Here is a 12,525-nt window from a genome sequence, read left to right as displayed (position 1 = left end):
CACACAAACACCAGAGATGGGGGAGGGGGACGGTGAGGGGGAGATCCGGAAGTGGCTTTGGGGCATTCTCTTGAAAATCCAAGGGCAGCTTTGGTGCTCAGAGATTCAAACAGAAGACGATACAAAAACCAACCCATAAATATATATATATTATATATGTGTTATATATATATAAAATTGCAAAATAAAAGCCCAAGAAACGAATCACCAATCTGCACATCAGTGGCTCAAAAAGTGTTAGCGCAGAGAAAGGCAAACCCATCCGTGGAGCTGCTGCGTGTGGCCGGGGCTGGCATTTCCATAGCAGGAAGGGCATGTACATGGAACCCTACTGGAACCGTCACAACACGAGGGCAAGTTAACACACACAATGTATGTACACGGGAGACGATTGTCAGACACAGACATTTCACCAAAACCATCCACAGCTTTAGAGAACACCAGACCATCCACAGCTTCAGCGTACACCGCACTCTCTACCCAGACCCCACACCCCGGCCAGGCCAGCCCAGGCTCTCCCTGTCCCTTCTCCCGGGGGAGGGTGACCAATACGCCCACAGATCCAAGGAATTTAAAGGTGGAGCCGATCACCGAGATCAAACAATTGCTCCCAAAGCAGGCCCAAGAGGCATGAGGTGGAGTTGAAATGTGGGGGTGGGATCCCCAAAACATATTTCCCTTTTTGTAAGGGCTTTGATGTATTTAAATGTGGCGCCTCCATCCATGGTCCAACTGTGGTCCTCCTTCTGATCCACTTTGAAAGGGAAGACGTGGCCTTTGAGCTTCTAAACGTTATACAAGGTGATTTGCTGGAGGGGAGAATGGTTTAGGGTTCTTCTATTGTTACTCCCCCCCACCACCACCTAAGCCCTCTCGACATTTTCTTTACACGACTCAGAGACAAGGGACTTACACACGACAGCTGGCCTCATCCTGCCGCCGGGGAAACGGGTGAGCCAGGAGCCAGGAGCAACTACACGGGGACTTTCTCACACTGAGGCTCTGGCTCTGGCTGCCCCTGAACCCCTCCTGGGTCAGTAACAATGACCATTTCTCCTTCATCTTCAGGCCCCAATTTCTCAAAGCCGTGACCCAACTTTTGGAAGCATCTAGACGGAAAATGGCACCAATCATCATTTTGACAAAACCTGATACCACTTAAGTATGCATCAATAAGAACCATTACCTCCATATTTTTTTTTCCAGCTGGGGGTTCTTTCTAACTGTGCCTAAAAAGAGAAGCCTGTCTCCATGACAATGATGAGTGGAGCTTTCTCCACTGAAGAATGACTCCCCACCCCACCCTGACTCCTGGCTGAGGGTGGCTTCTCACTGTGAGAGGCTCAAGAGGGTTGGGTGTGCCTTGGTGACAGGGCTCTACATGTGGGCTCTTATTTCTGGCGAGATATATATCTCCCATCCAAGTGGGTGTAGGTTGGTTAACAGGACATTTGGATATAAATACTCTAAAGTGTATGCTTTTTGTATTGTAGCGTGAGTGGACCTGTGCAGATAGATAACCAAAGAGCACATTTTATTAGAGTCAGGTCAAGGCCTCTGACTTAATCTCACATCACATTATCCCTTCCGGGGTAGATGGGGGACACTGGCAGTACGATGTGCCAGCAGGTTTTGAGTTGTGAGGTGCCCTGTCCTTTTTGTGGGTGTGCAAGGCATGACTTTATCTCTCCCTCATTTCTTCTCAGACTCTTTGAGTGCTGTTGTCTTAGACCAGCGACCCCTTCCACAGGGGTCGCCTAAGACCATCCTGCATATCAGATATTTACATTACGATTCATAACAGTAGCAACATTACAGTTATGAAGTAGCAACGAAAATAATGTTGTGGTTGGGTCCAGGACTGTATTTAAAGGGCCAGAAGGTTGAGAACCGCTGCCTTAGACACTTTGCTTGGGCTCTATTTCCAAAGTCGGCTGCAGCCGTGCCAGCCGGCTCTCGGGCTTCTGCTGGCCCACATGAAGGAAACAGGAGCCATGCATTTTCTCACTTGTCCAATAGTCAGAAACTGAATACTCTCGGGTGGAACTAGAACATAAACGTCACACTTGTGCAAAAGATGGCAGACGTGTGGGCTATGTGTCCACCTATCCCTATGCGTATCTGCCTGGAAAAGCCCACACTTCTTTTTCATCTGTCAGACTTTCTGAAGTGAACTGTGCTCTTAGGCAAATGGTTCTTTCAAATCCATGTAATCAGAGAAGTGGCTTTCTAGCAGTTTCCCCCGTGCTGACAAAAGCAGTAGCCATCTGTTATGACACTGACAGATGACAGCTGAGAAACTATATTGCCATATTCAGGAATGAGTGGGCCAGTATTAGACACAGGAAGCAGACTTCCAGGCCCAGTATAAATGCACGTCAGTGGTATAAGGACAATGCTTTCCAATGGGGTTCATCCAAACACACCCAGTCCTTCAAAAGTAACATCTCCATTTGCAGAGGAACCCTGTTTTTGTACAGAGGGGTCAAGGAAGGTTACTCTTATCTGTGTGTAGCCTGGCCGAAGTAGGACAGTTCCTTGGGCCACCTGCAGGCCAAGGGGTTCCTAGGGAGCCCAGATCTGGGCTGTGGCTGTACCTTGGCTGCACTTTTTGCAGTTTGAGGAAAGGTCACAGGGTTCTCCCACAGCACTGCTGGGTGCCAGCCACCAAGCACGGAGAGTGGCTGGGACTACGCTTCTCTCTCTGTATCACCCCTCCCTCTGCCTCCCTCCCACTCTTGCCCATCTTTCCGTGGAAATAGCCTCAAACCCTCTCCACTTCCCATCTCAGCTGGCCACAGCACAGCAGACTGGTTCCATCATCTCATTCCTTTTCTGCAGCCTATCCCAGCTTGAAATGAGCTATTGCCTACCGATTCTGAGCTCTCTGTACATACATTTTCTCCAGACAGATTCTGGTCCAAGATTTCAGCCAGCTTTTAACTAGAGCCAAAGACAACATCCCCACCTGTCACCCTAAAAGCCTCTGGTTCTGTTTGGACTGAACATCTGCTTCAACAGCATCCACTGCACAGCCACAGGCCTGGAGCTAAGCAAGCCACATCAATACAGACAAGGGAAGAGCAACTCTACACAAGCCAAAATAGAACCGGAAACTGAGCTACTTATTTGAATACTAGAGGCCTGGTGCACAAAATTTGTGCATGGGTATGGTCCCTAGGCCTGGTCGGCGATCAGGGCTGATCTGTGGGGTGACCAGAGGGGCAATTGGGGAGCCCCCGCTGGCACCCGACTTGGCCGGCCTAGCACCCGACTTGCTCAACGGCCCCATACCCCGCTGCTGCTGCTGCCAGTTGCCTCTCTCTGTGGGAGGTGACCGGCCAGGCGATGGGGGTGGGGGGGCAGTGCCAACCCGCTTGCCGGCCAGCCCCACCCCCCAATCGCCCTGCCGCTTCTGCCGGTTGTCTCCCTCTGCAGGGCAACCAGTGGGATGATGGGGGGGACCCCCCCCCTCTGGCACCCACCTTGGCTGGCCCGGGGCCTGTGGGCTGGGGGTAGCTCCTGCATTGAGCGTCTGCCCCCTGGTGGTCAGTGTGCCTCATAGCCACTGGTCGTTCCACCGGTCGTTCTTCAGTCGATTTGACATAGTAGGCTTTTATTATATAGGATTTCCCTCTTTTGTCAAAAATCTTTCTTAAGATGCCTTATCCAAATCATTTGATGGAAATGAATTCTGTGCTGGAAGCTCACTTTTTGCTCTAAGGGAAAATGTAGCGTGAGGCAGGTCACCTAACATGGTTTAGTAGTGACGTTCAGAAAGGCCTCCTTACAAGAAGATTGTCCATGCCTCCAGCCCACTCCTCTTTAAGTCCATTCTCCACTCAGCCACCAAAGGTTTCCTAAAACCCGGGGCTGATAATGACTCTACCCTGATTAGAAGTCCTGAGTGGCTCCAAACCCCTTATATGATAGAGTCGGGTTCCTCCATACTTTCTACAAGTTTCTTTATGATTCGGTCCTGCCCACCTGTGAAACGAATACCCCATCTCTGCCTCCCACCTTACACCTAGTGCTCAGTGCACACATCATGGAGTCTTATGCTTCTGGGCCTTTACAAGTGCTCTTCCCACATCCTGGAATGGCCTGCCTAACCTTTTGTCCTCCTAGGAAATTCCTCTTTTTTTTGAAAATCTAACTCAACTATCATTCCTTTCAGGAAGGTTTCTCTGGTCCAGAGGACAATAAACCATTGCTTCCTAATGCCACCTCTGCACCCTTGCCTGTTTGTAACTTGTCTATGTGCCTCCTTTACTTATGAGGTGCCCTCAGGCCTGGACCATAACCCAAGCCCTTACATGTGTTTTTCTAATGTACAAGGAATGGACAAATGGATAAATATGAGGTGGACTCCTGGCATAAAGTCCAAGGACAATGCCCAAATTCCAAGAAGCTCTGGCATAGTCATCTGAATGAGGCCTCCCTGTTGTAAAGGGAATAAAGAGAATTTGTTGAATGCAGAGTCAATCAACATATCTCTAAGCTACAACCACTCACACATAAAAAGCTGCATCAATGGTTGTGTCCACTCCACCCTTTTCTTAACATTGCTTGCCACTTATTATTCTAGTCACAATGATTGTTTTCTTTTAACGTCAGCATAATGTCTGACATTTAGTGGGTGCTTAACAAATATTGTGAAGGGACCAATGAATGAATGTGAAGTCTACTTTTATAAAGAAGGCATCAAAGGATTGGCGTTTAAAGGCATTTCCTATATCACAGGCTTTTCTGAGGCATCAGTGCCCCTGATCATTGGGTTGTCCATCACAAGACCCAATCAGAAAGCAGAAAGGGGGAGGGGTACATGGGCGTGGGGTAGCAGTTGGGAATCTGCATTGGAGAGACACAGCATTGGGTTTTCCTTAGTCTTATCAGTTTTCTTTTTTCTGAAGAAATAACCCAACTATGAATGGTATTTCCTGCCCAACCAGAAGTCCCCTGCATCTCCTTTGTCAGAGGTCCACACTGGCCTGGCCACAGTCCACATTAACCAGGAACTTAACGTGCACAGATGAGGGAGAACGCGGGTAATTTCCTGTCTTCATTTTCCGTACTGACATTATACAGTGGAGACCAGTCACAAAAATGGGGCCTGGACTAAAACCACCCCCCCTGGGGATTAGAGATTCTTTGATCACCACGGCTATTAAGAGCAAAGGCTCTGGACTCAGGCTGACTTGGATTTAAGTACAGGCTCTGAAGCTTTCTAGCCAAGCCACCTGGAACATGTCAATTTTCCTTTTGGGGGCTCAGTTTCCTTTCCCATAAAATGGGACTAATCTTACCCATATTATGTGAGGGTTAAAGGATATAATGTATATAAAGCCTACACAGTGTCTCTATATACAGTAAGTGCTCAAACATGGAAAACTATGATTAAGAACTTTCAAAAATACTTTTACAATAATCAGGACAAAGAGGGAAAATATCCTTTGAAGACACTGTGCTTTAAAGAGAATGGATTGTCTATTTTTTTTAGGAGCTAGCAATGCTCATTAATCAATACCCCATGGAAGAATATGAACAGACAGTGTTAGCATTTAAAACCATAGCTGTGGCCATTATTAGGCCCCAGGATGGACATAGTGACAGGGCCAAGGACACCTAAGCCTCTCTGATTAATCCTGAAAGGTTCATCACCAGAGTGGCTGAGTTGGAATCCAAAGGGACCAAGGCCAAGGTGCCTAGGGTAAGATGCCAGTTCTAGTTCATGAACCAGTGCTTCTGGGTTTGAGGGAAAGTCAGGGGACCCCTCACTGCCAGGCAGAGTGAGGTGGGTAGAGCTGCATGTGTCATGCAAAGCTAGAAAGGGATAGTATTGTTTATCATCCTCATATAACCCAAAGCCAACCGAGGACCTACCTTCCCCCAAATGTCTGCCCTGAGCATGAGACAACTGTTTTCTAAGCTAAATTTGGTTTTACTGTGGAAGCTCCTGAGATACACAATTTGAATGGGTCAAGCTCCTGGCATCTTACACTGATTAATTATCTCCCATTCCATGGACAGCTTGGCTTGCCCTGTGTCTGCCAACTTTTACAACTCTTCCGTCCATAATTCAGGAGGTTCCATGAAGAAAGCTCAAGGTTAGTGGTTGGGGAAGCACAAGCTAAGCCATCAGTCCTTGGGAACAAAGATTAACTTCTGGTGGAGGGGACAGGTCAATTTGTCTGGTTACTGTGAGCAGCAAGGCAGGGACACTATGAAAAAGAGGAGAGAGATTTCTAAACATAGTGATAGCTCCGTCAGTAGGAGATCGGGTTCCCATGAGGAAAAGGACCTTGTTCAGGGGAAGCCTTGACCTGATTTTTAGTCTGAGCCTGTGAGAGCCTGTGGCCCACTCTTGCCCTCTTGCCCGAGGTTCAGCTCAGTGGACAGCACCCTCACAAAGGCAGCCCACAACTAGGCAGTGTTGGGTAGTAGAAAGAGCACTGGACTGGAAGCCAGGAGACCTGAATTCTAGTGCAGGCTCTGCCACTAACTAGCTGTGTGACCTTGGAAAGTCACCTGATTCTCTGGGGCGATTGTAAATGAGGGGTTGGTCGGGCGATCTCTATGTTCCCCATCAGCGTGTGGTCCAGGGTCCTACTCTATCCCTCCTTGGCCCTGTGCTTCCAGGGGCAGAGATGGGAAGAAGGGAAGGTGGGAGAGAGGATGCAGATGGGAGCCCCAGGGTGCTATGAATCAGGACTCCACCTTCTCCTTCTTTTTGCTCTTTTTCAGGAAGGATGGGGTTCGGAATTTCTTTTTCTTCTTTGAGGGAGATTTGGAAGGTGAGCCCTCTGGGGACATGGGGCCGCTGGTGACCGACTCGGTTTTGTCCTTAGAGGTGTCAACTTCCGTGTCGGCATTGGTGGTCATCTGGCTCAAGCCTTTGCTGAGAATTTCCTCTGCGGTCTGCTCGTCCTCCTTCCCATTGACCACCACCCCTTCTGGCTGCTTTGTTTCGGGCTCTGTGGTGGCTTTGCTTGTTTCTGTCTCCTTAGCACCTTCTGGAAAAAGATCAAAAGACATGACCCATAAGATGTCATTGAGGTGAGAGCTTCCACCTGGGGTTACCAGAACTTCTTCTAGGCAATTCTGCAAAGTTAAGTCCAGAGCAGTGAAAGAGCAGGCTGATGTTGTAGGAGCAGAGGGTAGGCAGGGCTCTCATTCAAACCTGCACCCTTTCCACACTGCCTGGCCTGAGAACAAGCCCTTCGCAGGTCAGTGACTCTGGGCTCTTGTTGACAAATGCAAACAGGTAATGGTGTCCAAATATGGCCCAGCGAGGGGCCTTTCTAGGCACAGACAGAGGGAACAGACACAGGCACGGACAGAGGCTGTAGGAGCGGGGCGAGCAGTGTCCTGTACAACTCAGTGGAGACATCTAAGAATTGTAACTGGTGCAGTTTCACCAGTAAATATATGGAAATTATATTTTTTCATACCATTTTATTTCCTACATGAGGGAGGAACTTTTAGAAGAATGGAGAGTTGCCTTCTCTGTAGGCAGAGAGGGGAAGGCAGAAGGAGGATGGAATTCCTGAGTGACATGAACCCTGTGTTTCTAAGATAAGGATTGACCAAAAGGGGAAGAAACTTGGTTGGCCCAGGCTAGAAGCCATTGCCCCAGTTCTTTAACCTGCCTGGAGGGAGCCTGTTAGGATTGGCACCATCTTCTAGGCCAGAACTGCCCAGACCCCATAAACAAAACCTTCCTGTGGCCCTTTCTCCACCCTCCCACTCTCACTCCACTCCGCTTCCGCTGGGGCTCTGAAATACCTCAATGGGGAGGCAGGAGAGAAAATTACAAAACCATGGCAGGAGGGAAGTAGAGAATATAGGAGTCAAGAGCATTGGGGAACTCGGTAGTTGTATAATGACTGGAAGTGGGCTGGACAGTAGGAATGGGCGCTGATGGCCAAGGTCTTTGCTACTAAAAGAGAGGCAGTTCTCAGAAGTTACCTGGCAGCAAACCAGCAGACACAACCTTCTCCCCACCCACTTTCCTCACTTTACCTGCTATTCGGCCTTATCAATCTCTGGTCCCTTGACCCCTCTCTGTCACCCCGGCCTTGTCTCCCTCTGTCTATAAGGACCTTCTCTCTCTCCTGTGTCCCCAACTTTCACCCCATACAATGAATCAACTTGAGTGTTATCTTTTCCTTTAAGTCTTTCCTGATCCCTCCCTACTTCCAAGTAGAATTGATCACTTTCTCTTTTCTTCCCCCACTATATAAACTTCCACCATAGACACTGTAAAACAATCACACTTCCTTTTTTTATGCTTATCTCCCCCTCAAAACTGAAATAAATTAGGGCAAGGCTGTGTCTAAATTATCTATGTAACTAGCTCATAGAAGGTACTCAAAAAATGTGGAACCCATGAATGGTCAAATGCATGAGCTAACAAATGAATGTGTGAATGGTTTTATTCTAACCAAGCCAACACTGTACCTCATCTTCTTTCTTGTCTGCCCCAGCCTGAGCCTTCTAAGCTGATCTGGACCAAGCCATGTACACAAACAGCAGCCCTGAGTGCTGGCCTTTGTCTCCTGGACCTAGTCCCCTGACCCTCCTCCTCCTCCTCCTGGGCTCATGTCCTCCCATGGTTCTGCAACTTCAATCCAGTTTCTTGCTATAGTCCACTATTTTGGATGTCCCATTAGGACATGTTTCTCAAGCCTGACCCTCCCAGATGACTTTGATACTTGCCTTCTAGCTCCATGATCATAACTGTGGATAAGAGGGACACCCACTTTCTGTCCACGTGTGCTTTCCTTCCCTGGTGGATGGGTATCCTCACCCCAACAGTGCCCTTCATCCATGCCCTTCATGCATACCCATCTTAATGTCAACCTCACCTAAAGCCTCAGCCCCTGGTCTGTGTCTTGGGTTAGGAGGGTGGCACTCAAACTTCTCACTACCCAGAAAATGAGGCCACACCAAGTGCACCCATCAGGATCTCAGAGCTCCCAAACTATCAATTGTTTAGGGGAGGAACAGTAAATGAAAGGGGGCTAGTGGAGGCACAGTGGGCCTTAGACTCAAAAATGAGGTCCCCAGTCCCTTGGCGACAAGGGACAGAGACCATTGGAGAGTTTGGGTGGCCAAGAGAAGGTGCAACAGGTCAGGGCCCCAGAAATAAGCACTTATTAGGCTCCATTAGGAAAGTATCAAAGACCAGCTCTGAGAGCCCAGACTCCTCCTCTGTTAACATCTCCAAAGAGTTAAGGCTGGAACTACACAGAGCTCTCAATTGGTCTTCAGTGAATTGAGGACCAGGCTGGGAAGAGGCCCAAGAAGGAGGGGCAAATAGGAGCTTGTCTTTTAAGATCCCCTAACAACAATCACTGGCTTTCTCTCTTGGGTGAGACACTTAGAGCTCTGGGTGTAGGGGACAGATGTGAGGGTGGGTGGAGTGCAGCAGAGGCTGAAAACTGAAGGCTCTGTCCAAGGATGGTGTCCCCAGGAAGCAGGGGATGGGAAAGGGGGATCCAGAGAGTGGGTAATTTGGAACAAGACTCAACTTGGAAGCCAAGGTCCACATCCAGACCCCTGTGAATGCGGAGACCAAGGGCTGAAAAGCTTGCAGAGGATGGAGGAGGGGAAGAGGTGCTGCTCTAGGGAGGTCCTGAGCGTGTTTGGACATTCCATCTCTCATTCCATTTCTCACCATCCCTCAGCTTCCAACTACTCATTGTCTCTTGATCTTCCTGTGTCTCTTCCAGGATGTTCACTTCCCCAGCTTTCTAACCACAACCCCTGGCTAGCCCACTCCACTCCTGTCTGCCCGTCAAGTATACATCGTCCCAAGGTCTGGCTCAAGCGCCTCTTGACATCTGACAATGATCTTGCCCTCCTCTAAACCTACTGCCAATATATTCATTCTACACTTGCATGTCATTTATCTTTCTTGAAGAGCCCACACTTGGGTGTGGTCCCCTCCCACACTAAATCGGGGCTGGCCCTGTGGCTTGCCGTAACCAACAGAATGCAGAGAAAGTGCCACTGAATCAGCCTCACGCTGAAGACTTGAAAAAGCCTAGCCGCATCTGCTTTTATAAGTTGGGGAGCCCAGAGCCAACATGTATAAATTCTGACTACCCTGATGGAAACACATATGGCCTACAACCACATGGAGCGAGACAGAGAGTAGGGATGCATGCCCTGAGGGATGCTGAAGACAGAAGTCAAGCCAGGTGCTCTATGCACCCCTATAAGATAGTAGTCCCTAGAGTCATGCAGACTCTGGCCCATAACCCCAAAAGAGGCCATGGCTCCTTAGAGGTGCCCATGCATTCAGAACAGGGATATATGTACTCGTGAGGGCCAAAAGCACTCTACTACATGGAATGGCCAGGAGCTGACCCCACTGCCCATTCACGGTGGGGGCTTGTTTTTTCTGGGTGGCATGCTCTGTAAAAGTATCGGTGTGTGTTTTTGCATGTGTGTCCTATGTATGTATATCCTTCCGGGGAGTCTTGTTTATGCATAGGACATATGAAATTGGTCATGACTTTTATAGCCAGGAAACCTCCCAAAGGCAGGATTGTGAGTTGCAAAAAAAAAAAAAAAAAAAAAAAAGAGGGAGGGGGGAATAGATTTCTTTTGAAAAAGTCCTCCCTCCCCCATTGCAAGTGTGGAGTGGGTTAGTAGGCAGCCTCTCCATACTTACTACAGAGACAAGTATTCAGAATCGGAGGAAACTCCTTTGATGAAGGCACAAATGGGAAGAGAAAGGAAGACATTGTGGAGACAGGTTGACAACACCACGATGAGACACAACGAACACACACAGTTGGGGGACATCCACTTGGGGCTCTGGCCTCAAGCAGATGGGTTTCCTCTGGCAACCCTGGGCCTGCACTTGGGCAGCAATTGGCCTCTAGAGGGTGCTAAGGGGTTGGGGCATTCTAGCAGCGTCCACAATGTGGACATTCTACCCAGGAGGGAGCAGATTCCAGCAGGTCACCAAGCTGCCACTCCCTGCATGGTGGTCCAGCCCTCTGTGGTGAGGACTCTGGGGGTTCAGGGAAGAGTGTTCATGCCCAGGTGTGATTCTGGGAGCTCATTAAAGACACTTTTATAACCTAGGTGGTATGGACTGTAATACTATTACTATCTGTCATATATATTATTAATCATAACCACAATTAAATCATAACCACAATTATTATCTGTCATATATATTAATCGTAACCACTTTTACTCTTTCAAAGTATTTTTCATCTACAACTTCCCTTACACGTATAAGAACCTTAAAAAAGGGAAAGAGTAGCCCCATTTGACAGACAAGGAGACTGAGGCACAGAGATGACCTGATTTTCTAAAATTAGTAGTTGAATTATTGTTAGTTAGCATTGGAGTTGGGCCTAGAACTCATTTCTCTAAACTAGTAGCTAGTGAAGTGGTTCTCAACCTGGGCTACACATTAGATTCACCGGGGGGAATCTTAAAACCCCAGGCTTCCCTCCTTCTCACCCCCAAACTATTTAACTCAGAACCTAGGGGTGGGACCCAGCAGGCATCAGGAATGTTAAAGTTCCCCAAATCCCCCATGATTCCCAAGTGCAGTCAAGGTGGAAAATGACCTCATCAGCCTCACCTGGGAGCTCCTTGAAAATGCAGTCTCAGGGCCCACCCCAGTTTTGCTGCACCCGGATCTTCATTTTAACAAGATCCCTAGATGGTCCCTGGGCACATGAGAGTCTGGGCCCTGGGCTGGTGCACCTAGAAAGGCCCATCCGCCAGCCCAGTCTGAGTTAGAAGTGAGAGGGCTCTGAGTCGGTCGTGAACTTATTCATCATTGCTTAAACTGGAAGCTGTATTACAGCTTGTGAACGGAACAAGCTTCAGTGAGTAGCCCCTATTTCAGATTCCCTAGAAATGGCAGAGGGGAAAGCTTTTCTGGTTGGTGCGGGGGGGCGGGAGGGGGGGGCGGGCAACACCTGTTGAAAGGCAGGTGCCTGTAGTGTGCACGCCGGCCCCGCCTTCCACGCAGGTCCCTTTCTCCGCCTGTGGATGCCCCTTCCTCCCTCCTGGCTGCTCAGCTGACTCACCGTCTAAAGACTTGGAGGGAGAGACCACGGGGCTCTTTGTCTCCGACTTCACTGGACTCTGTGCTGGGGAAGCAGGTGCAGACTTTACAGGTGAGCCAGGCTCCTCTGCAGCGGTTTCTTTCTCTCCTGAAAATACAGAAAAACCACCTCAGGATAGGGGTCAAGCAGAGGAGAGATGGAGAGATGGAGAGATGGAGAGATGGAGAGAGAGAGAGAGATAGATAGAGAGAGAGAGAATATTTACAAAAATTGCTTTCTTCTACTTGGTCCTCATTTTTCTCGGCTGGAGTTAGCTGCTCTCCTAACCGTTTGTTATTTCTGCTACATCCTGGGGGAGTCAGAGTCATGTTCTGCTTCCTCCATCAAAGCACATCCACCTATTGAATATGTTGCCCCTGGCGCAGACAGCGGGATGGAAAGCACCATATTTTTCCACCTACTTTTTCGGTTGGCACATTAG

The 12,525-nt window shown here is 48.8% G+C and overlaps 1 protein-coding gene across 1 annotated transcript in view; it reads right to left on the bottom strand.

Annotated features, from left to right (window-relative positions):
* Positions 1–1,511: 1,511 nt before the first annotated feature.
* Positions 1,512–12,525, bottom strand: part of ADD2 (adducin 2) — a 94,105-nt gene continuing 83,091 nt past the window's right edge. The window contains exons 15-16 of the mRNA XM_059659496.1: positions 12,066–12,191; positions 1,512–7,013 (exon numbers count right to left, since the gene is read on the bottom strand). Coding sequence (XP_059515479.1) covers positions 6,706–7,013; positions 12,066–12,191 — 434 coding nt within the window. The 3' untranslated portion in view covers positions 1,512–6,705. The remainder of the gene's footprint in view (positions 7,014–12,065; positions 12,192–12,525) is intronic.

Source organism: Myotis daubentonii, chromosome 12 (assembly GCF_963259705.1).
Source record: "Myotis daubentonii chromosome 12, mMyoDau2.1, whole genome shotgun sequence".
NCBI lineage: Eukaryota > Metazoa > Chordata > Mammalia > Chiroptera > Vespertilionidae > Myotis > Myotis daubentonii.
This window is presented reverse-complemented; position numbering and strand designations above follow the sequence as displayed.